Genomic DNA, 27,548 nt, shown 5'->3' on the forward strand with positions numbered 1-27,548 from the left:
AACGCCGATCCGTATATGATTCAAACAGCCTCCCCCTCGTTCTAATGTCGTTCATTTGTCTTCGTCGTACACACGCGCCCTCGCCGCATACTCACGGATGTTGCTAACCACGTAATCCTGGATGGTATCACCCTGGCCTGCCGCAATCCTGAGGATAAACTCGTTAAGATTCTGTCTGCCCAGGATGTCGACGTGGTCCGCCGTCCTGGGCCCGCCGCGCGGGTTAAAGCGCTCCGGCTCGTGGGGCATCTCGACCACCGTGACCTTGACATTTGCAGGGTTGTACCTTTTCATCTTCCATCCCCGGTTGCACATGTAGCCAGTGCTCATGAGATTGACTGTCCCGTCTCCCTCTCCCATGATGACGCCGTGGTCGACCATGCCCTGGGTCAAGCCCGTGTCTATCGTCATGTTGAGGCTGGTGAGGGAGCCAGGCTCCGGCGGTCGATAATAGTAACCCCGTTCTGTCGGCTTACCCACACCGTAAAAGCAGTAGATCTTGAGACTTGGAGCCAAAGGGAGTCGCGTTTCTAGAGGGTTGACCCACTTCCTCGGATCCTTCTCGTTTGCTTCGACTTCAGCGGTCGTATGTGCGAGGCCTTGGGAAAAGCTTCCTTTAACTTGGTCGCGATACCAGTCGCCGGTATTCTCGAACAAGTAATCCAGAGCCTCATTCACTGTAAGGTTCCTGTTGGGAGTCGTTGTCCAGTTCTGCCCCGCCCGGAAATTCAGAAACGAGCCATAGCTTTGCTCCTGGCCGGGCTGGTCATCAGGCGCCCAATCGAGGTCGCCCCAGATCGCATTGCCTCCCATGGGCAACATGGAAGACATGCCCGGCATGGCGCGAAATATTTCGGCTCGCTCGGCCTTGCTCAAGAACTTCTCAAGACCGTAAACGGCAAATGCGTTCATTTGCGCGGTATCGCGCATCTCGCCTGAAAGAATGGCCGTGATGTCCTTCAAAGCACCAAGCATGCACCCGCTGATGTTTATCCAGGATTCGATGTGTTTCTCAACCCAATTCTCGCCGCCCCTTCCTCCCTGTTCCGAGGCGACCCAATGAAAGAAGTAGAACACGACCTGGCTGCCCATGCTATGCGAGGCGAGAACTACCTTCCTGTTTTGAAGCTGCACCGCCGTCTCGATATACGCCTTGAGTCTCGTGAAATAATGGTCCCGCTTCTCGAGGTTTGCGTAACCAAGACGCCAGTCGTAAGCTGCCGTAAAAGAGTTGGTCGGGTCGTAGCCCAACGACGCCAAGTTCTCGAGGATCTTGTTCCAGATCCAATATCCGGTGATGAAGAAATCAGTGGCGTCAAAGCCCTGAGCGGCGCGCAGCTTGATTCCTGGAGGGTCCAGTCCCGTCTTCTTGTCCAGCATGATGTGCGCTTTCCAGTTCTCCTTGTCCAAGACCAGCGCCCTCATCATGCTCCAGCTTCCCCACAGTCGCTTGCGGAAGTACGGAAGAGAAGCGTTCGAGGTCCCCCAAGACTCCAAGCCGGTCGAGATTACCCCGGGGACCATGACGATGGGGTGATGCGCCGTGAGCCCTTCGGCGCGGAATTTGAGGCCTACCGAGAAGGCGTCGTGGCTTTCGAGAAAGTCGCGTTCACCGTTCTATGATCCAAAGAGCCGGTATATTAGCTAGAGCCGCTCGGCTGTGGCAGTCGCGGCGACTTACGACTAGGTCCCGCATGTCCTTCACTAGGCCGGCCGGAAGGACATCGAACAGGCTATCCATGCTTAACTCCCCGATTTCGGGAAATTCTATTAGGTCGTTGCTCCGAGCAAAGAGGCCCGCAGCTATGATACCGAAGAGACTGCCCAACAAGAATATGGCCGTACTTTTGCGCTTGCGTGTTTTCGGCCGGTGATGGACTACTTCGACTTTGACCTTTTTTGTTTCCTCGACGCCCGCGGAGTTGTCATCGGGTGGGGTTGGGGTTGGCGATTCGGACGGCGTATCATTGCCGAAAACTCGGCGGCGTAGTGTGCTCGCCATATTGAGACTACCCGAGATGGTCAGAGAGAGTAGCGACGGCAAACGAAAATCGTGGGGTCGTTGGACTGTGCCAGTTCCTCCGGCGCTGTCCAGCTACGTAGCTCGGTTCAGCTACAATCGCTGGTGAAGTATTGTGTAGGTTGCTCCATGCAGGACAATTGAAAGCATGTCGATGTGATCCTGTTGGTGGTTTGCCAAATTTTATATCAGGAATGTACTTCTCGGCTGTCCTATGATAAGGGTACCCCTGAGCCGTGCCCGCGGTGACTGGTGACGAGTTGACAGATCCAAGACTTTCGGGTTCTTGAGAAGACCCACTTGAGCAGCTGGCCCCGCGGCCCCACAGCAGTCCAGACCAGGGGTGCTGGTGATGAAGAGCTTCGTGGCTTCCAGAACTTCTCAACCAAGCCCTAGGAGGCTTGAGCAACACTTTCCTGCTCCATCAACCAGGCTTAAGAAAATCTTCTGAACGCTAATGTCAACGGTATGCCCATGTTTGACATTCTGAGTTATCGTACTTAGCCATGTCATTTCTTGGCTTCTTGTCAGTCCTGGCCTGTTCCCTTTCCCGGACCCACCTGACAGTGTTACACTAAAAGTACAGGGTACCTCTACACTTAGTAGCGCAAGGTTTTAGGATCATTGCATGTGAAAGCGCATGACAGCACGCCACTTCAAGATTGAAAGGAACCCGATCTCCGATCCCCGACTTCAACTTCCGAATGAATGCACCGATACCTAACAGTTGAAGTATTTCCCCCGATCCTTTGTGACTGACTACCGTTTACCAATAGCTATATAGCGTTGAGCTACTTCAAACCCAATTCAGTCCATAATTACCTTACCTTGCAACTGCTGAGTACCGGTAACAAGCTAGAACGGTACAGGGACTCGAGGAGCATGACTAGCAGAATGGAGCCGGCCCGTGTGACGGAGCTTCCGGCCGAATTAAAGTACATCCAATACCAACATTCCCTCGAAACTCAGTACTTGCCGGCGATACGCGCTCTCATATCCAAGGATCTGAGCGAGCCATACAGCATCTATGTTTATCGCTACTTCCTCTACCAATGGGGCCATTTGTGCTTCATGGTGAGCAACCCCGCAGACTCGAAATCGGGGGAAAGAAGCCCGGCAGTTCCGAGCTATAAACCCGCCGTCCGCTTCATTCCAATCCCTTTACTTACTCCCACTTAGGCCCTGGACCCAATCGATTCCTCCCTCGTCGGGGTAATAATATGCAAGCTCGAGATGCACAAGTCGCACTCGCCTTCGACGTTGCGGGGGTATATCGCCATGTTGGCCGTGTCGGCGCCGTACCGCGGTCACGGCGTGGCCACGGCGCTTGTTAGGAGAGCCATCGACGCTATGACCCAGCGCAACGCCGACGAGATTGTGCTCGAGACGGAGGAGACGAACGTACCCGCCATGAGGCTGTATGAGCGGCTCGGTTTCATCCGCTCCAAGAAGCTGCACCGGTACTACCTCAACGGGAACAGCGCCTACCGCTTAGTTCTGCCCCTCAAGCCGACTGATGAGGACGCTGCTACGGATCTTGCCTTGGACGATACCGATCTCGCTACGAGGTAACACGAAGCCGTCTATGGATGTTGGCTTGAAAGCGAGTGCGTTGGCGACTATCACACCCAGTGCGCAAGCCGGTTAGGAATGGCTCTTGAAAGCTGCCTGCCAACGAAAGGCTGAGCTGTGTGATTTGGAACCTTGCTACGAGCTTGCTGCCGCCATTTTATCCGACATCTCCGAAGCTTGACGAGATGATGTGGCGTTGCTCCTTCGACGTAAGCCATCACAGACTGTGGGAGACGGCGGTCATAGAGTGGAGGCCGTACAAACTACCACAACGTCGGGCTTTGCATAGGGGGAGCATTGAATATCCCCATGCCCCGTGAGCCTGTACAGACACTTTTGGCACTGAGCATAGACTTCAATTCAGGGGCTCGCAAATTCCCAGAGGCACAACAGGTTGTCGTAGAAGCTAGTGGATACGACTGACAGCTTGTCTCTCCAGCCAGGCTGATAATCGCTCCCATAGTTCATGCTCTTGTGCTCTTCGAAACGGCAGAGGACTCGGAAGTGATACTCGCTCGCCGCAGTCCCAGTCAGCTCGACGATCCTCACGCCCGCGTGCATGCACGAAGCCAGTATTCTCGCTCGCCAGCTGTAATCAGGTTGGGCACGTCGGTCCAGGTCAATCAACTTCAGTCTCCAGACCCCGCCGCCGAGGCTGCTCTCGGCAAGATTCTTTGCCTTGCCACCGCCGATGCGAAGAGGAATTGCGAATAGCCTGATGCGCTCATCATAGCTGCCCGTAACCACCAGTTCATGCTGAATGCCGTCCTGCTCCTCAATGAACAACGGCAAAATTGCTGTGGCCCCAGCATCGTGCCCTCTCGAGTCCCGCGGGGAAATAGTATCGGTAAGCAAGCCCTCGCGGCCCCAGCGGCACGTCGTGAAGCGCAGCATCGAGTCGTCGCCGCCTGAATATACCCTGAAAACAGCCTCCTTCTCCACCACCTCGGCGCCGCCTTGCCGTCCGCCGTCTTCGGACTGCTGCTTCGAGTCTGAAGGGATGGTGGCGGCTGGAGAGATGGCCGCACACCACGTCTCAAGCATGTGCGTGATGACAGGTTCCGGACGGAGCTCCCAGCTATTTCCTTCATCAAGGATAGGTATGTGTACAATGTACACATGTCCGGTCGACGTGGTGACAGCCGCCAGGTCGGGCCGCGACGGGTGCCAGCAGAAGGAAAGGAAGAGGATCTCGGTCCCGTCGGGCGGCGGGCCGATGGCGCCTCGCGACAGTGCCGCGAGGTCCATTGTTGCCACATGCTTCAACGGCTGCTGGTGCTGCTGCTGGCCCTCGCTTGGGCCAGGAGAAAGCCTGAAGAGGGCAAGAGTGGCGGTGCTGGACACGACGGCACAGACATCGCGGCTGCCGTCGTTGGGGTTGAAGCGGAGATCTAGGATCGCAGAAGGTTGGGGTATGGTTTGCAGGGGAGTTCTGGGATGAATTTAGATCCAAAACTCTGTCCGAGACGGGAGATGAATATGTCTGTTTTTCATGTCTCAGGGGCACTCACACATCCCCGCTCAACAGTTGGAAGACAATGATGCTACCATTCCGGCTCTGCGGTTGCTTGCGTCGGCGAGAGTCTTCTTCTGTCTCACTTTGTGCCTCTGCGTTCGCATCTGACTCCGCACCCTCACTGCCCAAGTTGGGTGTTTCGGGCTCAAGGCAATATGTTCCAACCAAAAAGTACGACGGGAATGCTGGACAGAACTCTATGCAGCTCGGAGGGAGATGCAGCCCCAGAGACTTGAGCGGCCGTACTAGTTGGCTGGAATTATCCATGCCCTTTGCTGACACTTCTTTCTTGTGTTCACTGTACGGAGTACAGGACAGGGGTTATTATGGCAAGTGGCTTTCAGTCTTTCACACCATGAAGGGGTTGCTTTTTCTGAGATGCTGCCAATTTTTTTTGGTGTTGTCGGATTGGCCAGCCTTATTAGTAGCATCTTTCTCACCAAGTGAACGACTCCCTTCAGTCAACCTCGACAAACTCACACTTCATTGAAGAAAGCTTGGAGAAAGGTCAGCCTCTTGAATTCCCTATGACTCCTACTCAGTCTGAGTAAGAAATATGAACATTGCGAGAAGCAACATTGCTAGCCTTGCAGCTGTTGCTGGGTACAAATAGCCCACCCTCCTGTCTTTACCTGCAGCCTGACACTGGAAGGGACATGCTGCAACTCTTACCCGACGTAGAGTCCAAGAAGCTGAGTTACACAGTGGCACGTCAGCCAGTGACTCCCGAGCCGTCAAAACTTCGTTGTCTCTCGGGATTGACACGTCCAACTAGTCGCCCAGTCGCAGATCCACCTACCGCAAACGGAACGAAAGACCAGGGCGTGCCCATCGCCTCACAAATATGGATTCGGACGACTCGGAATTTTATGGCGACGAAGACACCATCTCCTCCCTCAAAGCCCGAGTTGATGACTTTGACATCGCAGCCTGGTGGAGTCAGGCACACCATAAACGCAAATACTCTGCCCAACCACTAGCTACCCTTACGGACCGCTTAACCCTCGCAGCAATCACAGACCGGCTATACAACCGGTACGAGGGCGTGCCAGGAGCCTGGCAAGTGACCAGCGAAACCCTCGACGCCTTCCTAAACCGGCTGCCGCCCGGGCCTCGACTGGCTGTGGATCGCCAATCCCCATCTCCCTCCTCCTCCAGTTAGCGGATCATCATCTCTAATGAATCACTTCAGACGTGGCGGCGAGGAGCGGCTAGCGCTGCTGTCACACTTCCAGGAGATGGCCAGGGGCAGCGGCATGCCGCTGTCGGTCGTGCAAATGGAGCGGTGGGAAGCGGAGAGGGACCTTCGGCAGCTCGCCGTGGCCTGTGAGCTCATCACGGGCAAATGGATGCTCTTCCTTGCGCCAGAAGAGGTGGATGAGGTTTGGGAGAGAGTCGCGCGGGCCACGGCGCAGAACCGGCTCGGCATCGGGGCCAAGGTCGAGATTGCTGGCGGTGCTGAGACGGGCAAGGCAAGGCTTTTGTGTGTGTACACGAGGGATTTCAGGGATAAGCGTGATGTTGCTAGGGTGTTGGACGTATTGAGGCAGCTGCAATTGGTGATGCTGGGTGGGGAGCAGATTTACTACAAATCTGGTGAGTTATCATGTTTCTTCTTGTTCGCTGATGTTTGAGGGTTCTGCTCACCGTTTCTTATTGATGCTTGGACGGAATTGGGGATCTATGGAGGGAACAGCTGGGGCATCCGGGCATCCATGGTAACTCCTCCGCTTTGACGCCCCGTGATATCGCCTGGACTGACACCGTTTAGTACTCCTCCAACGAGATATTTTCTTTCGTTAAAAGCCTTGACCAGGAGGCGTTGTAACAAGAGCGAGCTTTGCACCGCATCTTCGGTTAGTCGTTTTAATGCCGCGCATTGAGATTTGAATGGCTGTATGAAGTACAGTAGCATATAAAAGCATTGTCAGAGTACGGCTCTGAAGGTGAATAATTGGAGCGCCTCAAATCCTGGAGCGATTCGTGGAACGGTGTGACATAGGGGTCCATTCACAGGGAGCAAAGTTTGTATTGAAATGCCATACTTGTATCCGTAATTCCCAATAGGACCCGTCACTTAGGTCCGTATTGCCCAGTGACGCAATCTCAAGCCCCGCAGCGCACTAATTGCGCTAGACTCACCGCCTTGCAGCACATGCCAAGCCTCTGCCCCGCGATACCCCAAATTGGAAGGGGCAGTCGCGCCTGAGCGCGCCTGACAGAATCCCCACTCTTACCGTTAAGCAGTGTCACGGTCGCTTTCGGTGTTCGGCGGTGGTTTCCGACCCAATATAACTTTATGGGGATTTTTCAAGTAAGCCAGTGCCTGGCAACAGTTTCGTGCCTGCGACATCGTGACAACTGCCAAACTGCTACATAATCCGACTTGCTGCGCGTAACTGTTCTAAGTCCCAATATTAGTCATTTGTCTCGGAAATTAGCAGGCGTCAATCCCATTTACATCGTCCTTTCGGCCCACCGTCTCGGGCACCACCGGCCCATTTCTTTATCGACCATAGCTGATATACCTTCCCAGTTACGGCCGCATTGTTGCTCTCAGCGCTTGATGATTCTCGCCTAAGCCGCCCTGCTGCATCGCGGTAGCCCTGTTTCTCCTGCCCACTCCAGCTGCTTGTGCACGCGAACCTTCCCACTGGTTCGGTATGGCAGCTGCACCACCGAACGGTGCGGCAGGTGCTGCCGTGGACAATGGCGGTGAGGCCGTCTTGACGCGAATCCACGAAGCCCTCAAGGTCGTCCATAGCCCATACTCGTCCAACCAGACCCGACAGGAGGCCCAAGCAGTCCTCGAAAATGTCAAGACGCTCCCCGAAGCACCCTCCCACGGCTTCGACTTGGCCTTCAACCGACCCCAAGAGGCTATCGTCCGCCACTACGGTCTGTCGCTTCTCGAACACGCTGTCAAGCACAAGTGGGAGGAATACAGCGATGATCACCGGGAGTACCTGCGCAGCTGGGTGCTGCAGCTAGCCGAGACCGTTTCCGCCGACGACCCACCGTATTTGAGGAACAAGATCGCTCAGCTATGGGTCGAGACAGCCAAGCGCTGTTGGGTCGCAAGCTGGATGGACATGGACTACCTGCTCGTCCGCCTGTGGCAGATACCGGATTCGCCCGTTCACAAGCAGTTCGTTCTCCAGATCCTCGAAACTCTCTCCGAGGAGATCTTCAACGGAGATGACGTTGTGGTCGTACACCGCGAAGGAGCCCTGAGCAAGGCATGTGTGGAGATCTTTACCCCGGCGGCTGTCCTCACCCAGGCCTTCCCCAATCGCCAGGTTGGGCCCGAGGTACGGTTCGAGCGCGACGGATGGCTCAGTAGAATAACGACATTCATCGGCGACTGTCTTGCCAGCGGCTTGGAGCATAATGAGACCGTCAGGACGTGTGCCGTCAAGGCCCTCAACGTCCTCAACTCGGTCGTTCCATGGGCAATTCCCAAAGCGTTAGCTGCTGTCGATTGCCGAACCGTCATGTGCAGGTGTCTCGCGGTCCCTAGTGCCCCCATCCAAAAGGTTCGGATCTCCTTGCATCGTGCTGTTCCTGGCTGAGTTGTATTGACTGTGGAAAGGCTGCTCTGGAAGCGTTACATTCCCTCTACAGCCGTTCCAGCTTTACCGACGACGAGTTCGTCGACCTAGTGGTGCCAATGTACAGTGATGCCATGGTCGACCTGTTCAAGCGACTCTTTGAATGGTCGGTTGTGGATGCTCAAGATATCGACGAGGACAAGTACCAGTTTGCGAAGAAATTCTCAGAGGCAAGCATCTCCCTTCCATCTTGTCATCCTTCCGTGCTGTACTAACGGCCTTAGATGCTATGCTGCTTGGGCAACTACCTGGACAGGAAGTTTGCGGCCATCCCGCGCCAGACCAACATTCAGGGGTTCTTGGGCCTGCTGATGCTGGTGGTGCAGAGCCAGAGCCTAGTTGTGTCCATTCCAATAATGTTGACCTGGACCCGACTTTTGGGCCACCGGGCGCTTGGTCCGGCGGCTGCCGAGATGCCCTTTATCGTTGATCTCTTGGAGCTGTGCTGCGCCCGCTTGGTCCGCTACGAGAGTTTCCCAGAAGACTCAGAAGACCCCGTGTATGTTCTACTTATCGAGGACACAGACACGATTCCTGAGCGGCACGCCTTTCTCGGTAACTACAGGCGCTATAGCTGCTCGATTATTGAGAGTATCGTTTACCTCAAACTATCTGAAGCGTTCTCCCACATCTTACGCCGTGCTGAGCATGCCCTACAAACCCTCTACGACGCCCAGCCACCTCTTAATCGTAAGCTCAAACACATATCCTATGTTTGACCCCTGACCTACTAACACAACCAAGCCGAAAACTACGCGAGGAATTCTGTGCCTGTGTTGACGGTCGATGCCCATGCGACGGTCATTGAAACGGCTCTCAAAGGCTATGACAAGTGGAGGATGTCACGAGAGCTGACTCCAGAGGAGGTAAGTCACAACAGCAGGCGCCCAAAGATTAGACTTTAACCATAGCACAGAAACAGACCGCCGCATCTATTGAGGAATATTTTGAGAAGTGGTGCGGCCAGCTTTTGGGTATGAAGTTTGAGGTGAGATTTCATCAAGTGCTTCTAGCCAGCCACGCCGCTAACGGTGGAACAGGATCCTCTCATCAGCAAGCGCATCCTTCAATTGCTTGTAACCTTCTCCACTCGCGCTCTCGATTCGAACCCGGCCTTCATGCTCAAGGTGCTCGAGCACATCCTGATGACCTGGCCCGCTCTTCATCCTGAGCATAGGCTCTATAATGATGCAATCAGGGATCTGCAGACCGAGAGCATGGTCGAGCTGCAACGGCTCGCTTCCAAGATGCCCGATCCACTCCTCGTGAGCCATGTCCCGATTTCGCTTGTTGGATTCAAGCTGACAAGGGCCGCAGGACGTGTATGACCAGCTAGAGGCAAAGGTGAACGAGATGATCGCCTCCGGGACTCTCGATGAAAAACGTGTGATTGCGTACCAGAGCTTTCTGTTTATCATAATGTACGTGCGCCAGCCGCTACGCGGGAGACCCTGAAGCCTCCAGAGACTGACCGGCAATTGCTCTAGTCATCGGGCTACACGCATCGACCAGACAACACGCCTCTCTAGGCTCAACACATTCATCGATCCCGTAAAGAATCAGTGGAAGGACGACACATTAAAGCAGGCATTAACCTCTTATGACGGCTTCTGCCAGCTTCTGGCTCTTGACAAAGTCCAGAAATACTTGGTCGACCGCCGTATCCATGAGGTCTCTGACTGGGGCGAGGCGGATCTTGACGCAGAAGGACTCGCTTTGCAGGCCGAATTGGAGCAGAGACAACTGGTATGCATCCAATCCCGTGCAGACCACTTCTCTCAGGCATACTGACTCGAATCTAGATGCTTCCGCTGCGTGTGACCAAGTCATTTCTGACGTACTCCGTGGAAAAAATCGACAGAGACTCGCCTCCATACCAGGCCTCCTGTACCCTCTGGCAGGACGGCTTCCCGCTCATCCTTCCTGAACTACTCAAATTCCTCAGGTATGCCTTTTAGAGTATCGACGATCGAAAGGTTTGACGTTGACATGTGATTTAGCTATGCACACGCGTCTCATAACCCTAATAACTGGAGCTTGCTGCCGACGGAAATGCAGTCGATAGTGGGCCGACTTCTCGCGGATCGATTCTGGCAGGCCGGGATCTCGGAAGGGAGCAAGGACGAGTTTTATGCAAGAGTTCTCGGGAAGAAGAACACGATGGAGGGACTTGCATCTACCATCCGCGGGGCCGTGCGGTTCGTGCGCGAGACGTGCTATGCCATAATCTACTGCATGACCCGACTCGACATGCAGTTCTATGGCTTCTTAGAGCTACCCGGACCATTGGCAAACGCGCTGTTTGCTGATGCGTCTTATCTGTCATCCCACCAGGTCATCAACGTACTCACGTTGGTCAGGTTTCTGGTAGACCATTGCCCTGTGCAGCTCCGCGAGCATTTCATACCGCCTATACTGGCCACCTGTTTCCAACAGATGGACGCTAAGATCAGCTCGGAGTGGGAGAAGCTGGGACGGCGGGAGACGGTGCAGTCAGCGGGAGAAGAATTGACAGAGGAGATGAAGGCTGAGAGCATTTTGAGGCAACTCACCTATTCAGCCGTTCTCACGGTTGCCGATGTTCTGGATCCGGCAAAAATCAGTGAGTAGCCTTGCAGCTCCTCCCCAGAAGCCTCGCTAATCCTGGAGCAGCACCTTCGGACAAGGCTCAGGCGGCCGGGTCCGACACCAAATACCCTCTCCTCCGCAAATTTTGCCTCATGAATACGTCTATTGTTGCCCCGCTGCTCGTCTTCTGTAGTCACGCCATCAGTATGCGCGACGGTAGATGCTGCGGCGTGGTGCTGCGGGTGTTTCGATCCATTATCCCCGAGTTCTCGGAAACCACGATACCCAGGGACCCCGACCATACGGCTCCCCTTGATGACTTTCCGATACCCGAAGAAACCGCCAGCCAGATCCGAGAGTTCATATCAACAGAGGTGCTGAAGGCAGCCATCTCATCACTTCACGACCCTTATTTCGTCGATTTGCAAAAGGAGCTGTGCTCCCTGATTGCTCACATCCTCGTACACTACTCCCTTTTAACACCCACGCCGAGGAACATCCTCGCCTCGCTCCCCAACATCAAAGAATCCGATATCGATCGCACCATCGACTACATCTCGCGGCCTGGGTTACATGGGCGTCAGCAACGCGCCATCGTGCTAGACCTGCTCGAGGACCTGAAAGGTGTCAGTATCTCGGAGATGGGCAAGCTCAGCAAGAGCCTCGGTGGCATCCCCGGGTCGTCATCTCGCGGCAAGAAACCCATCCGCAGCAAAATGCAGCAAGAGTTCATGACGCCCAATGGCGGCGCTGGTGTGGTCGGAGCCACGGGCGGCGGCGGGAACTACCCAGGTCATGACCGCAACCAGAGCCCAGATCTGGAGGGCGTGGCTGGCATGTTTAATGAAGCCGGCTAACGTTCAGGGGTTCGGTACCTATGTACATGGTTGGGGGGAGGGGGCGGTTGTTAACGCTTATAATATTTTCGCTTCTTGACTGTAATGTACGTTAGGGGTTGTGAGCGGCCAGGCGGTCTGCCACCGCTAGCCAGCGAAGGGCTTTCAGTCAGCCGGCGGTCCATTTGGGCCTGCAAGTCGACTTCTCACTGGACCTCCAGATAGGCGTAAGGTGTAGCTCTCAGTTGGGCTGGGTGAAGGGATGGATGGATACCTGGAGTACAGAGAGAGCTCTACGCTGTTGCGAAGATACCTACCTTGACAGCATGAATGGGTGAGACATAAGGAGCTTGCGGACGGATTGCATCGTGCTTGGTCAGTTTAGTCGCTGCTGGTGATAGCGGTGTGTGCGCGTCTGTGTGTCATGACTTGAAGGGATCGGTTCCTCATGAGGTCTGACGCTCATGAACATCATAAGACTACCAGGGGTGGTGCACAACCGTGACTGCAAGATTCGTCGATTCGTGAAACCTCAAGCGAGGAGGCAATACAGAACCAAGTCCTAAACGCCAAGTCGTCGCCGCTCGACCTTTCCAAGCCGCCTTTCCCAGCCAATTCGGCCCAACCTAACACATTTTCAATCAACAGTTTCAGTTCACCTATCCATGATTCGCAGGCGACCTGTGTCTTGTGAGGAAATGTCTAAAGGTAATGAACCGCTCTCGTTAGCAATCTGGCCGGCCCCCTTGCCCTTCCCTCTTCCCCTAGCTCCCGTCATTCCCATAGCGATAGGTAAAACGAATGGTACATACCTCTTGCGCTGCTCCGCCCCCTCGCCATCTGGGTCGTCCCTGCCCAGGTACCAGGCTTTCACGAATAAGCTCTGCGTCGCGTCCATGTACGTCTCGGAGCCGCGGTCACGGACGTCGATGCGCACGCCGTCCTTGCTGAATGAGACGCTGTGCCGCTGCCGGATCCGCTCGCGCGCCTGGTCTCTGACCTTGGACAGCGAGACAAAGACCTGGTACAGTACCCAGGCTATTGCGCTGCAGATGAGCAGGGCGATGGCTAGGGGTAGGAGTTGTCTAGGGAGACGGCAGAAGGGGGGGGTTGGTTAGTCATCTTTGGAAGAGGGAGGGATAAGGGGGGATCAGCGGACTTGAGTCTTGATTGTTGTTGGTCTAGAGACTTGTCTTTGCCCCAGGCCATGATGATGATGTTGATGTTGAGGATGAGCGTTCTATGGCCGTGGATTGAAGGGCTGACCGCTGAATGGTGAACAGTCTTTCTTGAGTTGCTCGGTAAGACCTGAGATTGAGGCTCGGCTATCACACAAGAAACAATTCTCAATGATAATCCTTTGGCTGGAAATAACAAGCAAGGAGGCACTACGAATGACAGGATCAGTCCCGCTGCGTACTGAGTACTAACTACAGGTGCCACCTGAGAGTGGGTTTTGATCAGAAAGTGAGTCGTTGGCCCGCCGGGTCAAACCGTCAGATGAAATTGATAGTCGTCAATTATTCTTATCAAGAGCCGGCTACTGAGAGCCTCTAGAAGCAGCATCGTCATATCTGCACGACTAACAGCGCCGTTCCCTTAAATAGTCCCTTGTCAGTTACTCCATGTCACGGGTCCTTCGACAGGTGCGGCGAGACGGTTGGCTGCCTCTTACGGAGTACAGCGGCAGGCGCTGAGACATGGCGTGTTGGCCCGCCGTTGGGAGCGCCGCCCAATGATAGCCCCGCTGCGGCAACGTGGGGCCTGATGGACAAGCTAGTACCGTCAGGGCGAAAATACATGTGTTGTAAAATAGATTACATGTATTGTAAGATATATGCAACTAACCGAGAATATAATGATAACGCCAATGTCTCTTCCTCTCCTCGGCCCAAGTACCAGGCTGGCGGTGGCTGCTCAGCTTTTGTGGCTTGGCTCAATGTCGCTTCTCAAAAAAACGCCACGAACTCGAGAACTCGCGCCGTCCTTAGCAATGGCCCGAGCTCCCACAGTGTGAAGTCAAGGCTCCTCAGAGCGTCCCTGCGCTTCAAGACTCAAGGCAACAAGAGCTGATTTAACCCTCGCTGATGAGGCCAGATGTCAATCCCGCAGCCCCTCGCCCTAGTACTGTGTCGTCAATCGCCTGTGTGACACAGCTCTAACCCTGGAATTCTCCAATTTGAAGCTTTGCTCCACGACCCGCCACCTTGCACCTGCCGATTAACTTCAAGCCGCTCTCCCTCCAAGCTTCCTCCCATCTCGGCTTCGCGCACGACGCAGCAAAACCGACAATTTCTCGGCCTACATCCTTCAGCGTCGAGGCCGCACCGCCGCACCGCTGCACGCCAGCACATTCGTCTCTAACACGGGCACGAGTTGCAGCATCGCACGGCCCAAGTCGCAGCCATGTCTGCTCCGCACGACGGCTACGGCCAGTATCCGCCTCAACAACAACAGCCCGGCGAGCAGCCTCCGTATCCCGACCAAAGTTATGCCGACCAAGCCGCGCCTCCGCCCCCTGGAGCTGGTGCTGCACATCACGCTCCGGACCATGGGAAGAAAAAAAAAAGAGCTTATGCCGCCGGCGCCTTTGAGGTTGCCCAGGGAGGGAATGCCGCCGTGGGCGGCCAGATGCAGGGGGGAGGCCAATTTGGAGCTGTTCCGGCCGCTGTCCCGGGATATGGAGGGTATCCGGCACCAGAACCCCAGCCCGCGCTGTACGGCGCCCAGCCGCAGCCGCAATACGGCATGGCCCAGCCGACCGGCCCGGTAGGGGGCTACCAGGCCCCGGAACCGTACTATCCTTCAGCCGGAGCCCCCCCGGCTCCCGGAGGCGTCGCCGGTCTTGCCGCAGGGGTTTCGGCCATGAATCTCGGGCCCGGCACCCCGCAACAGCTGCCGCAACTTCCTCCCCAGCCGCGCCCTGGACCCCTGAACCAGCTCTACCCGACCGACCTCCTTACTCAACCCTTCAACGTCTCCGAGCTGGATCTCCCCCCGCCGCCGATCATCTTGCCTCCGAACGTAAGCCGGGTACACACACCAGCTCTAGCTATCGCCGTGCTGACTTTGAATGGTAGACCAGCGTCACTCCGTCACCGGATGCCAATTGCCTACCAAAGTACGTGCGGTCCACTCTGAACGCCGTGCCTACGACCCATTCGCTGCTCAAGAAGAGCAAGCTGCCTTTTGCCCTCATCATCCAACCCTACGCGTCTCTTCACGACCTGGACGACCCAGTCCCCGTTGTCCAGGACCAAGTCATTTCGCGCTGTCGGAGATGCAGGTCCTACATCAACCCCTTCGTGACGTTTTTGGACCACGGCCATCGGTGGCGGTGCAACATGTGCAACCTTACAAACGACGTTCCCCAGGCTTTCGACTGGGACGCGGCCGCGCAAAAGAGTGTCGACCGGTGGCAGCGCCATGAGCTGAACCACGCCGTCGTCGAGTTCGTCGCCCCGCAGGAATACATGGTGCGACCTCCCCAACCGCTCGTCTACCTCTTCCTGTTTGACGTTAGCTACGCCGCTGTATCCACCGGTCTCCTTGCCACCAGCGCCCGCACCATTCTGGATAGTCTTAACAGGATACCAAATGCCGATCGGCGCACCCGGCTGGGCTTCATCGCCGTAGATTCGAGCTTGCACTACTTCTCGATCCCCAAGGACAGTGACGAGAATGGCGAGACCAGCATGCTGGTGGTTAGCGACTTGGACGAACCCTTCCTCCCCGTTCCCCAGGAGCTGCTGGTTCCGCTCACCGAGTGCCGCAACAGCATTGAGAACTTCCTTACCAAGCTGCCAGACATGTTTGCCAACAACCAAAGCAACGGGTCCTGCATGGGTTCCGCTCTCAGGGCTGGCCACAAACTCATCTCGCCTCTCGGCGGCAAACTCGTGGTCCTCAGCGCCTCCCTGCCCAATGTAGGCTATGGAAAACTCGAAATGCGCGAGGACAAGAAATTGCTGGGCACTTCCAAGGAGAGCGGCCTGCTCCAGACGGCGAACAGTTTCTACAAGAGCTTCGCAGTCGAGTGCTCCAAGAACCAGGTGTCCATCGACATGTTCCTCTTTTCGTCTCAGTACCAGGATGTGGCGTCGCTGAGCAACCTCCCGAGATACACGGGCGGTCAGACCTGGTTCTACCCGGGATGGAATGCGGGCCGCGCCGAGGACGCCATCAAGTTCGCGTCCGAGTTCAGCGACTACCTGTCCTCGGAGATTGGTTTGGAGGCCGTTCTCCGCGTGCGAGCCACCACAGGCCTCCGCATGAGCACCTTTTACGGCAATTTCTTCAACCGAAGCTCCGATTTGTGCGCCTTCCCGGCCTTCCCGCGCGATCAATGCTACGTGGTCGAGGTGGCCATTGACGAGAACATGACTAAGAACGTGGTATGCATGCAGACGGCCGTGCTGCACACGACGTGCAACGGTGAGCGCCGCATCCGCGTCCTGACGCTCGCCCTGCCGACAACGTCCAACCTCGCCGACGTCTACGCCTCGGCCGACCAATGCGCCATCACAACCTACTACAGCCACAAGGCAGTCGAGAGGGCATTCAGCAACGGCCTGGACTCGGCTAGAGACATGCTACAGAGCAAGGTCACGGAGCTTTTGCAGACGTTCAGAAAGGAGCTTGCGGGCGGCAGCATGGGCGGCGGCCTGCAGTTCCCGTCCAACCTCCGCGGCTTGCCAGCCCTGTTCCTGGGTTTGATCAAGCACGTCGGGCTAAGGAAGTCGGCACAGATCCCGTCCGATCTCCGGTCCGCCGCTCTCTGCCTCCTCTCGACGCTACCCCTGCCACTGCTGATGCAGTACATCTACCCGCGGCTGTACTCGCTGCACGACATGCCCGACAACGCGGGCATCCCGGACCCAGAGACGAGCCAGATCGTGCTCCCGCCGCCGCTGAACCTGTCATCGGAGCGCTTCGTGCCGTACGGCCTGTACCTCATCGACGACGGGCAGACGCAGTTCCTCTGGGTGGGGCGCGACGCGGTCCCGCAGCTGCTCATTGACGTGTTTGGCGTGGCGGACCGCGCGCAGCTGCATGTGGGCAAAGGGTCGGTCCCGGAGCTGGACAACGACTTCAACGAGCGCGTCCGCGCCGTCATACTCAAGAGCCGCGACCACAAGTCCCGCGGCGTTGGGAGCATCACGGTGCCCCATCTGTACATCGTCCGCGAAGACGGCGAGCCCAGCCTGAAGCTATGGGCCCAGACGCTCCTGGTGGAAGACCGCGCGGACCAGGGGATGAGTTACCAGCAGTGGATGGGTATGCTGAGGGAGAAGGTGAGTACCGGGATATGAATCTGCATCAATTTTGTTTTTGACTGATTGAGTGTGATTGCTGACTTAATTCACCGATGTAAAAGGTTGTTCAATAATGATGAAGCTGCGTGGTTAACACACATTGAAGGATGTGGATGGTCTGGTTTCCGTTCTTTTTGAAGTGGGTAGGTATGCATGTAGGCGAATCAATAGATTCTTGTCAAACAGAAAACATGAGAGAAGAGCGAGTTGGTGAAAGTTGTAACTTGTAAGTGCCTAGCATCGCTGGAAACCGGATTGCTTCACTTTCGTGGCTGGGTATCAGCAGTCACTGCCAATGCTATTGAATCATCCGAGCGTCTCTGTAAGGCCATTGTACTGTACAGGAAATAATCCATCGACCGACTTGCCCTGTCGCCTACTGTACCTTGCCCGTCCGTCCACGGCGGTGTCTTACTATTTTGGTATGATTACCTGCAATAGTCTGATGGACGTTCTGGTGTATGCACTGGAGTCTAGGCAGCAAGCGTTCTTGATCTTGAGAGGTCCAGCCTGGGCAACCTTGGAAGGCCACACGTTAACCGAGACGTCATGAGGATTCAAGACCGGGCTGGGCCGGTAGGTATAAATGCCTGCATTTGGATTCTCGATTCCACCGTTCAAAGGTTAGGTAAGCGTAAGGAGCATGCTGACGGTGTGGCCCGGTTAAGTTATTTTATGTTGGTCAAGATCAAGGTCAAGGTTCACGGTCAAAGTCAAAATACACGGAGGGCAATGCAAGTGGTTGCCGCTTTGTGCCTATGAATAGTATACCGTACCTTACCTACTGGACGGTGTTGAGCGGCCTACTGGCAAGGCCGCCGTTCATCAGTGACATGACAACGCTAACCATCGTTGAGGGTGCGGCTCTGGTTGCGCCAACTTCTTGCATACATATACATACCCATAGCTATGTACAATACAGGAGGGCAAGGTAGATACATCTTGTGAGAGTCCACGGTATGAGCTAGTGTGAGTTGAGGGATCAGGTAGATTATACGAAGTACGGAGGGGACATCAACACTTGCACTGCCCCCATTTATCCAGTGATCCACGACCTAGGTCACCATACCTATGGAAGCTAAACCTGGAGTCAGGAACGCGGGAGTGGAGGTATTCTCACCAAGACCCGAAGCACGCTTATCTGGGGCAGACCGGCAGGAGCTCGCAGGGTAGGATATGATGGGACGGCACATGGCACTTTGAAACAGTCGCCCGGGTCGGGGTCCCACTGGCAACGGAGGCTGAGTCCCGGTCTCAGAGCTCGTGAGACACACGCTAAAAATCAAAGATGGTAAGGTACGGATAATACGAAGGTATGCACAATACCTCACGTAGGAGAGAGGATTTGAGAAACTTCATGAAGTCCACATACAAAAAAAGCGGGCCACCTGCGCCGCTGCGCTACAACTTGACAGACTGTGAAGAGTTGGCCGGTCGGTCGCGGTTCCGGGCGCCTAATGACTAAATTGAGTGTGCTCGTTGGCTTCCCTGTTGTTCACACCAATGGAGGGGTGAATCTTTTGTACCGGCATCGCTGTGCGTGCTAGCGGAATCCCATGAATCTGGTAGGGGGGACAGATTGGTGTGTGGATGCAGTGTGACAAGCTTTGTCTTTGGCCCGCAACAAGAGGCACAGGGGAAAGGCACGCGCGCGAAAGGGACCAGACTGGACGGACACCTTGCCGTCCGTCTCTCAAAACTGTGACAGATTACCTTTGTATGAATACACAGTCAGAATCAAACCGCAGGTTAACAACCTTGTAGTCACCGTTGACGTTATCTCTGCCAGATTCTCCCAAGCGCCAACGGCCAAAGAACCGGTCTGGTCTGGTGTCGTCTGCTGATTCTGCTGGACTCTGACTGGTTATGAAATCAAAGAATGGCTTTTTTTGCGTAGTTCTCAGATTGAATCATTATGAATTACCCTTCGTTGTCTTTGTGTCTTGTTGCCCGCAACAGAGACCGAAACGTTCTTGACAGCTCGGTCATTTCGGCGGCCAAAAGTGCGAGGGAGCTTGGCTCGGTTTTCAGGAGCAGAAACATCAGAAACATGTCCATTGGAAGCGGGCCCGGGGCTGCCTCCGCTGGGACCGCCGTGTTTTGAAGCCGGCCGGATGATGTGAGCGATGGAGTTCATGATGGAACATCCCAAGGAAGCCTGGTGCGTTGCAGCCATTAACGTTGGCCAACAGTTGGAGCAGAAGCGCAGTACAACGTGCACGGGCCATCGAGATGTCCATTTTCAGTGAACGGCGCCACTAAGGAACAGCCTTCACGCGTTGCGACCCACAATTACCCCCTGGCCCCTTGTCCCTGTCGCTCCTTGGACGACCTGTATGTACTGTACTTTACTGTACATACAGTGCTGTATTAGAGCATCCGCCGAACAATTGGACCACAGGCCCGGACCGCTGCCGACCTCTGCTTTCGTTTCCTATCTTCTCTGAACCCTTTTCTCGCCCTCATTTCTTCTCTACTCTCCCTTCTCCTCCGTCGGCAGCTTCGAGTTTCCTTGCTCGCGCATCTGTCGAGAGATCTTCGCCGTCTCGAAGCGGGAAGCTCCTTCCAAAAGCTCAGCTCGACGCAGCTCCGTTGAACCTGAGATCGCCCGGGCGCTAAGCCAAATCCCCCCGCCATTCACTCACGTCCAGCCCGCTTTCCTCCACGATCTGGAAGCGGGGCAATTGTTAAACAATACCAATATCTTTTCCCCCCTCACTTTCCGGCTTCCCCCTTCACTGCTCGTCCCGCCGTTTCCTGGTCGTTCAAAGTTTTGCGCTGGCAGTCTGGAAAGCTCAGGTATGTAACTTGTATTCTATGCTTGTGCGCATTTCGTCCAAACTCCTCCCCTGCCCGTCCCCTCGTCTCGGGAGATCATTCAGGCACGCACCGCCAGCCGCTATAACCCATCGCCGGAAACGCCAAGTATTCGCAGCTCCTTGATCAGGAGATCCAAGCGAAGCGTCTGATCGCCCAGTACCCTCCCCGGCACTGGCTCTTCACTTCCCGCCCAGAAACTGTCCCCCATCGTCTTTGGGGACGTCGCCCGCCAGGCTGCTTCCCTCGGTGTTCGACCGCAAGCTTCTAGAAGCCCGGTTGGCCGGGAATTCACCCCTGGAACGCCCGCCATATCCTCTTCTGACGCCTGGGACGTGCACGACGGCACCTGACGCTTGATCGCCGTGTCCCGTCACGCTCGTTGCCGCTGAGGGTGTTCATATCTTCGGTCTGGTTGATATATTCCGGCTGTGCTCTCATTGCGACAGTTGGAGCCCGGCTTCTAAGAAAAGCGCTGCCACTTGGGAGGGGTGAGCGATCACCTGCATTGGATCTCCCGCCTCCCATGTTTCGTGGCTTTCGTTGGTTCTGATATGGTTCTTGGTAGCTAACTTGAGATTATTGCTTCGCCAGACAAGAAAGGCTTGCTCTGAGCTCCTGACCACCTGCGCCACCCCTCGCCAAACAAAGAACATCGCCTTGCCCGCGCGACTCTATCTAGGCGACTTAGTTTCTACGCAGATAGCTCACTTCCTTCCCTCAAAGAAGCATCATTCTCAGGGGTAACGTGGGGTCTCTCCGAGCTGGCTTATCGACCGGCTCGTCCGACAACACAAAAGAGCTAGTTTCCACCGCGCCGATTGACGACGGCTATTCCTTGGTGGTATCGAACTGTGAACCCGTGGATAACGGCGGCTCAATTGCTCCGGAGAGAGATTGGCCGGCTGCGGTTGTTCCGAGACACCCAGTTCCGCGCTGGCAGTGTCCGGCCGTCGCATTAGAAGACAGTCTACTTGAAATCAAGGATCTGTGAGCAGCCATGAGCAACGCGCAGAACCGGGGCGGGGCCCGAAAGATTTCGTTCAACGTGAGCGAGCAATATGACATTCAGGATGTTGTCGGTGAAGGTGCCTACGGAGTGGTGTGGTAAGTCCAGTCCTGGGTTGTGTTGGCGCTCAAGCCCGCGGTGGTCTGACTGCGAAGCAGCTCCGCAGTCCATAAGCCCTCCGGGCAGAAAGTCGCCATCAAGAAAATTACTCCCTTCGACCACTCCATGTTCTGCTTGCGGACGCTGCGCGAGATGAAGCTGTTGCGGTATTTCAATCACGAGAACATCATCTCGATTCTCGACATCCAGAAGCCCCGGAGTTATGAGACGTTCAATGAGGTCTACCTCATCCAGGTATGGCGACCTTCGAGGGAAACGTCTTACCTACCCCGTCCGGGAGTGCTAATAGGCGACAGGAACTCATGGAGACGGACATGCATCGCGTAATTCGCACACAGGAGCTCTCGGACGATCACTGCCAGTACTTTATCTACCAGACGCTGCGCGCCCTGAAGGCGATGCACTCGGCCAACGTGCTCCACAGAGACTTGAAGCCCTCCAACCTGCTTCTCAACGCTAACTGCGATCTCAAGGTGTGCGACTTTGGTCTGGCCCGCTCGGCGGCTTCTCAGGAGGACAACTCTGGCTTCATGACCGAATATGTTGCCACCCGCTGGTACCGCGCGCCCGAGATCATGTTGACCTTCAAGGAGTACACCAAGGCCATCGACGTCTGGTCGGTAGGCTGCATCCTGGCCGAAATGTTGAGCGGCAAGCCTCTGTTCCCCGGCAAGGATTGTGCGTAACCACTGAGCCCCCGATCGCAAAAGGGAAGAAGATTGCTAACCCTGAAAATTGTAACAGACCATCACCAGCTGACGCTGATCCTGGACGTGCTGGGCACGCCGACAATGGAGGACTACTACGGCATCAAGTCGCGGCGGGCGCGCGAGTACATCCGGTCGCTGCCCTTCAAGAAGAAGGTGCCCTTCCGGACCCTGTTCCCCAACACGTCGGACCTGGCCCTCGACCTGCTCGAGAAGCTCTTGGCCTTCAACCCCGTGAAACGCATCACGGTTGAGGACGCGCTCAAGCACCCGTACCTCGAGCCCTACCACGACCCGGACGACGAGCCCACGGCCCCGCCGATCCCCGAGGAGTTTTTCGACTTTGACAAGCACAAGGACAACCTCAGCAAGGAACAGCTCAAGCAGCTGATTTATCAGGAGATTATGAGATAGGACCTCATGTCGTCGTCGTCGTCAGGCGTTAAGCTGGGGGTGAAGAGGAATACCGGAGAGTGTTTCTTTTTGTGATGTGGTTGGTTGATTGGTTGGTTGTTGTTGGTTTTGCGCTTGCGGTTGCTTGCGTGGACTGGTGCTGGTGCTGGTGCCTGGGGTTGGATGGAGAATTGGACTGGATAGACTAGCGTTGAGAGAGAGGGGAGAGAGGAGCGGAGCGGAGGAGAGATACAGAGGGGGAGGGAATATGCGGACGGGTTGAACGTGGATATTCTATAAAGAAAGCGGTCTCCTTTTGTTGTTTTTATTCTTCTCTACTATATCATCTCATTCCTCGCATCTTCTTGACAGCGTACAGTAGTTGTTGGGTGTGAAATGAACCATGCTCAGTAGGAGTACCCGACGAATTAGGTGGTCAGACATTTTGTCAAGTGCCCAGTGCTGATCTAGATAATGTAGTCTGATCGGGTCAAGTTTGCTCTCGTCGAGGAGCATGTTGTAGCAGTGGCATGTCGTGGAGGGCGTAGGAGATGGAAGAGGGAAAGAGGTGATAAATACCAAGGTGGCTGCTTCGCAGCGAGGGTATGGGCACGCTAGTTTCCTTTCTTAATCCGTTCATTAAAAGATGTCTATAGTATCTGTCTCTTGCACCCCACGGACAAACAACGGAAAGGTAAAGACAGTCGAGAACAGACCTGTTAGACCTAGGTGGTCACCCGAAGGTAGCTAAGGTTCCCATATATCCCATGGTCTGAGGATAACTGTAGGACTTGGAGACACCTAGCGCAGAGATTCTTCTCTCGACTTGTGTTTTTGAAGCTTGATATGAGATTGCCACCTATACCTACGACTATGCTGTGCTTCTAGCTTTGATGAGCGGCGTGGTTGTCGTGTTCCTCACCACGCCTTTGGGTATCTTCAGACTCTGTTTTGCCATGCTTTTCATCTCATTGACCTTCCGTCTCCTGTTGCTTTTCTTTGTGCTGTTTTCGAGTGCCAAAGGATATGTCGGAGATGGGTGCATCCCCCTCCTTTCTCCCGCGATTCTCATTGATTATTCCCAGCATGCAGTGCCATTCCCTGCTGCTTGCTTGCAATCACATAAGCCCATTTACTAGATTAAACCAAATCAAACCAACCGGCCCAGCCTCAGTCCAAACGAGATCGGCCCATCAAGCAAAACAAATCGCCATAACACCGGCACCCTGCCGCCGACTCCTTTCCGGTTGCCAAGCCAACCCCTGAAATCAAATTCCAAGTCCAAGCAATACCCAGTGTAGTCCTTTTCGCCGAGAAAAAAATCGAAATGCCGAAATACCCAATATCAATCCTGACGTGTTACGCACCAATGACCCACATCTCGACGCCCAGCACGCCAAACTTTTCCCCTTCGTCGCTGAGCGGCTCGTTGCCAAACGTCTGGCTTGTCGCGCTGACGCCCTTTTCGAGGCCGTCGTCGAGCCACAGGCCGTACTTGCCGTCGCCGGCGCCGAGGCTGAGGAAGTGCGACTCGCAGAGCATGTAGTAGTCGTTTACGCCCGAGTAGGGGAAGGCCTTGAAGCGTATGAACTGTTGCTGTTTGTTCTCGGCAGTAGCTGCGGGAATCGTGGTCGATCTCCCCGCGGTTGTGGAGATGCTGTTGTTATTGTTGTCGTCGTCGATGGCTGACGGCGGCGGAGGCAGGGATGCCATGACCGACGCGCGCCAGAGGAAGCACTCGCCTGTCCCAAAGTACTTGGGCGCCGGGTGAGGGTGGTCGGATAGGTATGCGCCAAAGATCTTTTGGTAGTGTTAGTTATTTGAACGAGGGATTCAGAGAGAAGAGATGGGAGCGAGATGCGCTTACCCCTCCCTCGCAGTCCTTTACGCACAACACAAACCCAACCCGCTTCCCCTGGTATCGCGCGCACCTTTCGTACAGGGTGCTTAGACTGGCTCCGTCCTGCTCGAGACTGTACACCAGTCTCCACTCGTCCACGATGCTTAGCCGCGCGGGTACCATAAGCCGGATCTCCTCGGCAATAGCCACCGTGAGAAGCCGTGCGTCCGCCCTGGTGTCGTCCGAGAAGCCGAGTAGCTGCAACGGTTCCAGAGGCGGGGGCCGCATGGGGGAAGCGGTGCGGTGCGAACGGAGAATATGGTGATGTGGTAGGGAATAGACCCCGCCGTTTGAGTCGCCGTCTGGTTGGAACGTCTTCGCGTGTGGCAGGCTGGGCGCCGTTTGGGCGGGCGTGGATGAGGATGGCTCGGCCGAGAAGCGGCGAACGAGGCCGCCCCAGAGGTTCGAGACAGATGCAGTTAGGAAGGTTGATGAGCTCGCGGAGGAGGCACCTCCCGGTGGGGTGACAGCGCGGGTTGAGGATGCCGGTGATGATTCGAGCTCGGGAGACAGGCGCGATCGGAGGACGGGTTTTCGGCTAGAGGCGTAGTAGCTCATTGTCGCTTTGGTTAATGGCCCAACAGGTGGAGGTAGTGGAAGGAGCAAGGGGCAAGGCTCGGATCAGGAATAAATCTTTGGTCGATGGTTCGACAAAGAGGAAAAGTCAAGGTTGACAGGCGATTGCAATATAGAGGTTGCCATGAACAGCCACTAGTGTTTTGCAAGCCAGCTTGCTGTGAAAGCGTACAATTTTTGTGTTGATGGCTGTCTGACATGGCGTCAGGCAAGATGAGAGCGAGTGTTTCGTCAGGATGTCCTGATTACGCACTGTGGGGCGATACGTCTCTTAGGTATCGGGAACAATCGAGTACCTGGAAATGAACCAAAATGAAGCGAATCATGACTAGAAACTAGGTAGCTTGTGGGGCTGGTAACGTATTCACTACCAGCGGCAGGCCAATTGGATGTGGCTGCGGCACCGATTCGCGGTGAGCTCTTGAATGCTCCATCCGAGCTGTTGGTTGGCTGTTCCGGAATCCAGACCCTGAATGCACAGAAGCAGGGAAGACTGCTGCGCCAAACCAAGAGTGCAGTCAAGCCCAGCGTTTCAACGGCTCACGTGCTCTTAATATCTCTCACTCAAGGCGTTGAGAACTTTGAGAAGACAGTATAGGTAAGACCCTAATCCATATTCTCGATGAAGTGGCAGATCGCTTGCCATACGCCCTCCGGGCTGGGCTGCTCAGCGCAGACGTCGGGCTCGAATTCAAACGTGTTAATGAGATGATCACGGGTCGTTGGGCCAATGGTAGCAATATATGTGCTCCGGTTTGGAAGCTTAGGCTTGGCCATGCCGGTGCTCCGGTCCAGAAGATCCAAGGCGCTCAGCATGCTGTCGCATCCGCTGGGCGAGAAAACAACGATCCATCTGCGTGACCGGTCCATAGTCTCTTCAAGGCGCCGGGTGAAGTCTTGCTTGAAAGACTTCAACTCGCCCGTGCCGTAAACGACGACTTCGTCTACCCGCCATCCCGCCTCAGTCAACACTCTGGGGATGATATCGCGGCGCTTGTCGCCCACCAGGAAGAGCAGCGGAGGCTTAGGCACGCGGTCTCTGTACCAGTTCCCGTAATGCTCAAGGATGAAGGGCGCCAGCTTCTCGCCACTGCCTGTGTGCTCGCCAAAGACCTGCAGAGGAGGGCGCTGAGGGACAGCTTTCAGAGCCCGTGTTGTCGCCGGTCCGACGCTGTAAAAGGGTACATCCTGGAGATGGGGCCATCCTTCTTCATCTGCGGAATTGCTTACCTTTTAGTTACTCTGTTGTTGCACCGCCGAGACTTGCTTCTCACCTCTCCCTTCCTCGACGAGCTTAGTAAAGGCCTCGACAGCCCGCTGGGAGGTGAAAATCAAGCCACCGTATGCGGAGCCCTCGGCCGTGCCTATTAACCTATTTCGGAGCAGGTTTCGCACTTTGGCCATTCCTTCTTCATCGACCTGGTGCTCCAGCACTGGGACGAATGACGGTTCGAAATTGAGGTCATTGGCAGAGCCTGAGAATATCTCCTCGTATGCGTCGATCGGACTTGATCTGGTCTTGAGTAGAAACACCGGTGTTTTGGGGGCCATCGGGTCTGTAAGACAGAAAGCTCAGTGTTGCGTAAAGTATGTAATTGGACGGGGGAGAGAGAAATGCGATTTCCCCTAATTGTTTTCCCGACTGCCTGGATATCGTCACGTGCGGGGAAGGTGAGCTCCACCTCCCCAATTCCAGCGAGTCCGCGACGGCATCATCAACAATCCTTATCAACTTCTCGTTTGACAAAACGGTGACACCGTACCATCCATACCATCCACTACGTGGATGACATGTCTTGTCCTAGAGCACGGAGTCTGTACTGTGAGAACCTGGAAAGCGGCGGAGTTACTCGGATCTGGGTGACTGGCATTCAAATGCGACCCCCCAACAGCACTGCAGTGACGCTACCATCTGAGAAAAGCCGTGTGCGAGCGGAAAAGGGGTCATCTATCTGTCTCTTCAAAGCGATCCACCTCGTTTGGGCAATGTACTATGCCGAGAATTATAAGGAATAGTAATCGATATAATACCCATGATTTAGACTCTCTGAAGCGGGTGACGACGGCTCGGACCCAGGTCCCCAGGACGCAATTAGGCGACGAACACCATAGCAGGTTTTGACATGGTCCAAAAACTGCTGCTTGGATCGCACCAAGCCCGGCCTGAAAAGCACCGGACGGTTCAGATCGAAGAGCATGCTGGCAGACAACTTGCGTTGTGCGGCAGAATCGCGCAGGTCCCACTCCTCGTCATCACCCTTCAAGTAGTCACAGCCTTGACAATAGAAATCCCAGTCTTCCATCCCTGAATCGGCCACGTAGGGAAAGCGAATAGACACCAGCCCGCCAAAGTCATTCTCCGGGATGTACACTCCGCTGGACGGATCATCGTCGAACGGTGGGCCATCACGGCCATATGGGTCATCGTGGATCCCTCCGTCATCGTGGCCCCATCCGTGAATGTCGTCCAATGCGTCGTCATCGTAGCGAAACCCGTCATCGTCGTCCTGTCCGTCATCGTCGTCCTGTCCGTCATCGTCGTCCTGTCCGTCATCGTCGTCCTGTCCGTCATCGTCGTCCTGTCCGTC

At 55.3% G+C, this 27,548-nt stretch overlaps 11 protein-coding genes across 11 annotated transcripts; 5 read left to right on the forward strand and 6 right to left on the reverse strand.

Moving 5' to 3' along the window:
- Window positions 1-51: 51 nt before the first annotated feature.
- N656DRAFT_718627 (LACT-domain-containing protein) lies at window positions 52-2,002 on the reverse strand (the record flags this gene model as incomplete). Its single annotated transcript, XM_064812292.1, has 2 exons — window positions 52-1,617; window positions 1,682-2,002. The coding sequence occupies 2 exons, from the start codon at window positions 2,000-2,002 to the stop codon at window positions 52-54; spliced, it is 1,887 nt and encodes a 628-aa protein (XP_064665727.1).
- A 912-nt stretch (window positions 2,003-2,914) lies between these two features.
- On the forward strand, window positions 2,915-3,592 carry N656DRAFT_761945 (acyl-CoA N-acyltransferase; the record flags this gene model as incomplete). The annotated part of the gene is made up of 2 exons (XM_064813254.1): window positions 2,915-3,094; window positions 3,200-3,592. The coding sequence occupies 2 exons, from the start codon at window positions 2,915-2,917 to the stop codon at window positions 3,590-3,592; spliced, it is 573 nt and encodes a 190-aa protein (XP_064665728.1).
- Window positions 3,593-3,952: 360 nt separating this feature from the next.
- On the reverse strand, window positions 3,953-5,479 carry N656DRAFT_839931 (uncharacterized protein; the record flags this gene model as incomplete). Its single annotated transcript, XM_064818920.1, has 2 exons — window positions 5,104-5,479; window positions 3,953-5,024 (listed from the first exon to the last, which is right to left on the reverse strand). The coding sequence occupies exons 1-2, from the start codon at window positions 5,373-5,375 to the stop codon at window positions 3,953-3,955; spliced, it is 1,344 nt and encodes a 447-aa protein (XP_064665729.1). The 5' UTR covers window positions 5,376-5,479.
- A 473-nt stretch (window positions 5,480-5,952) lies between these two features.
- On the forward strand, window positions 5,953-6,936 carry N656DRAFT_792692 (DUF1917-domain-containing protein; the record flags this gene model as incomplete). The annotated part of the gene is made up of 4 exons (XM_064817101.1): window positions 5,953-6,143; window positions 6,301-6,704; window positions 6,744-6,826; window positions 6,880-6,936. 4 exons carry the CDS (start codon window positions 5,953-5,955, stop codon window positions 6,934-6,936), a joined length of 735 nt encoding a protein of 244 aa, XP_064665730.1.
- An 835-nt stretch (window positions 6,937-7,771) lies between these two features.
- N656DRAFT_792693 (ARM repeat-containing protein) lies at window positions 7,772-12,144 on the forward strand (the record flags this gene model as incomplete). The annotated part of the gene is made up of 11 exons (XM_064817102.1): window positions 7,772-8,644; window positions 8,701-8,889; window positions 8,944-9,409; window positions 9,464-9,585; window positions 9,636-9,707; window positions 9,760-9,984; window positions 10,037-10,140; window positions 10,207-10,465; window positions 10,522-10,664; window positions 10,720-11,321; window positions 11,372-12,144. The coding sequence occupies 11 exons, from the start codon at window positions 7,772-7,774 to the stop codon at window positions 12,142-12,144; spliced, it is 3,828 nt and encodes a 1,275-aa protein (XP_064665731.1).
- Window positions 12,145-12,782: 638 nt separating this feature from the next.
- On the reverse strand, window positions 12,783-13,772 carry N656DRAFT_848806 (uncharacterized protein; the record flags this gene model as incomplete). Its single annotated transcript, XM_064819312.1, has 4 exons — window positions 13,544-13,772; window positions 13,283-13,448; window positions 12,936-13,208; window positions 12,783-12,804 (listed from the first exon to the last, which is right to left on the reverse strand). Exons 2-4 carry the CDS (start codon window positions 13,330-13,332, stop codon window positions 12,783-12,785), a joined length of 345 nt encoding a protein of 114 aa, XP_064665732.1. The 5' UTR covers window positions 13,333-13,448; window positions 13,544-13,772.
- Window positions 13,773-14,140: 368 nt separating this feature from the next.
- N656DRAFT_784443 (COPII component protein) lies at window positions 14,141-17,691 on the forward strand. The gene is made up of 3 exons (XM_064816171.1): window positions 14,141-15,147; window positions 15,204-17,417; window positions 17,501-17,691. Exons 1-3 carry the CDS (start codon window positions 14,530-14,532, stop codon window positions 17,510-17,512), a joined length of 2,844 nt encoding a protein of 947 aa, XP_064665733.1. The 5' UTR covers window positions 14,141-14,529; the 3' UTR covers window positions 17,513-17,691.
- Window positions 17,692-21,255: 3,564 nt separating this feature from the next.
- Window positions 21,256-22,505, forward strand: N656DRAFT_802022 (Pkinase-domain-containing protein; the record flags this gene model as incomplete). Its single annotated transcript, XM_064818197.1, has 4 exons — window positions 21,256-21,362; window positions 21,423-21,618; window positions 21,681-22,062; window positions 22,129-22,505. The coding sequence occupies 4 exons, from the start codon at window positions 21,256-21,258 to the stop codon at window positions 22,503-22,505; spliced, it is 1,062 nt and encodes a 353-aa protein (XP_064665734.1).
- A 1,338-nt stretch (window positions 22,506-23,843) lies between these two features.
- N656DRAFT_718572 (TLD-domain-containing protein) lies at window positions 23,844-24,942 on the reverse strand (the record flags this gene model as incomplete). The annotated part of the gene is made up of 2 exons (XM_064812289.1): window positions 23,844-24,284; window positions 24,352-24,942. The coding sequence occupies 2 exons, from the start codon at window positions 24,940-24,942 to the stop codon at window positions 23,844-23,846; spliced, it is 1,032 nt and encodes a 343-aa protein (XP_064665735.1).
- A 624-nt stretch (window positions 24,943-25,566) lies between these two features.
- On the reverse strand, window positions 25,567-26,511 carry N656DRAFT_718618 (tetrapyrrole biosynthesis, uroporphyrinogen III synthase; the record flags this gene model as incomplete). The annotated part of the gene is made up of 2 exons (XM_064812291.1): window positions 25,567-26,174; window positions 26,235-26,511. The coding sequence occupies 2 exons, from the start codon at window positions 26,509-26,511 to the stop codon at window positions 25,567-25,569; spliced, it is 885 nt and encodes a 294-aa protein (XP_064665736.1).
- Window positions 26,512-26,963: 452 nt separating this feature from the next.
- On the reverse strand, window positions 26,964-27,539 carry N656DRAFT_802025 (uncharacterized protein; the record flags this gene model as incomplete). The annotated part of the gene is made up of 1 exon (XM_064818198.1): window positions 26,964-27,539. A coding segment is annotated over one exon (576 nt), but the record flags the coding sequence as incomplete, so codon positions are not given.
- Between the last annotated feature and the right edge of the window lie 9 nt (window positions 27,540-27,548).

Source organism: Canariomyces notabilis (genome assembly GCF_033297395.1).
Source record: "Canariomyces notabilis strain CBS 508.74 unplaced genomic scaffold N656scaffold_34, whole genome shotgun sequence".
Lineage (NCBI taxonomy): Eukaryota > Fungi > Ascomycota > Sordariomycetes > Sordariales > Chaetomiaceae > Canariomyces > Canariomyces notabilis.

Coding starts and splice junctions, on each gene's coding strand:
- N656DRAFT_784443 (XM_064816171.1), top strand. CDS start 14,530: ATGTCTGCTCCGCACGACGGCTACGGCCAGTATCCGCCTCAACAACAA. Junction 15,148..15,203: donor CGATCATCTTGCCTCCGAAC/GTAAGCCGGGTA, acceptor TTTGAATGGTAG/ACCAGCGTCACTCCGTCACC.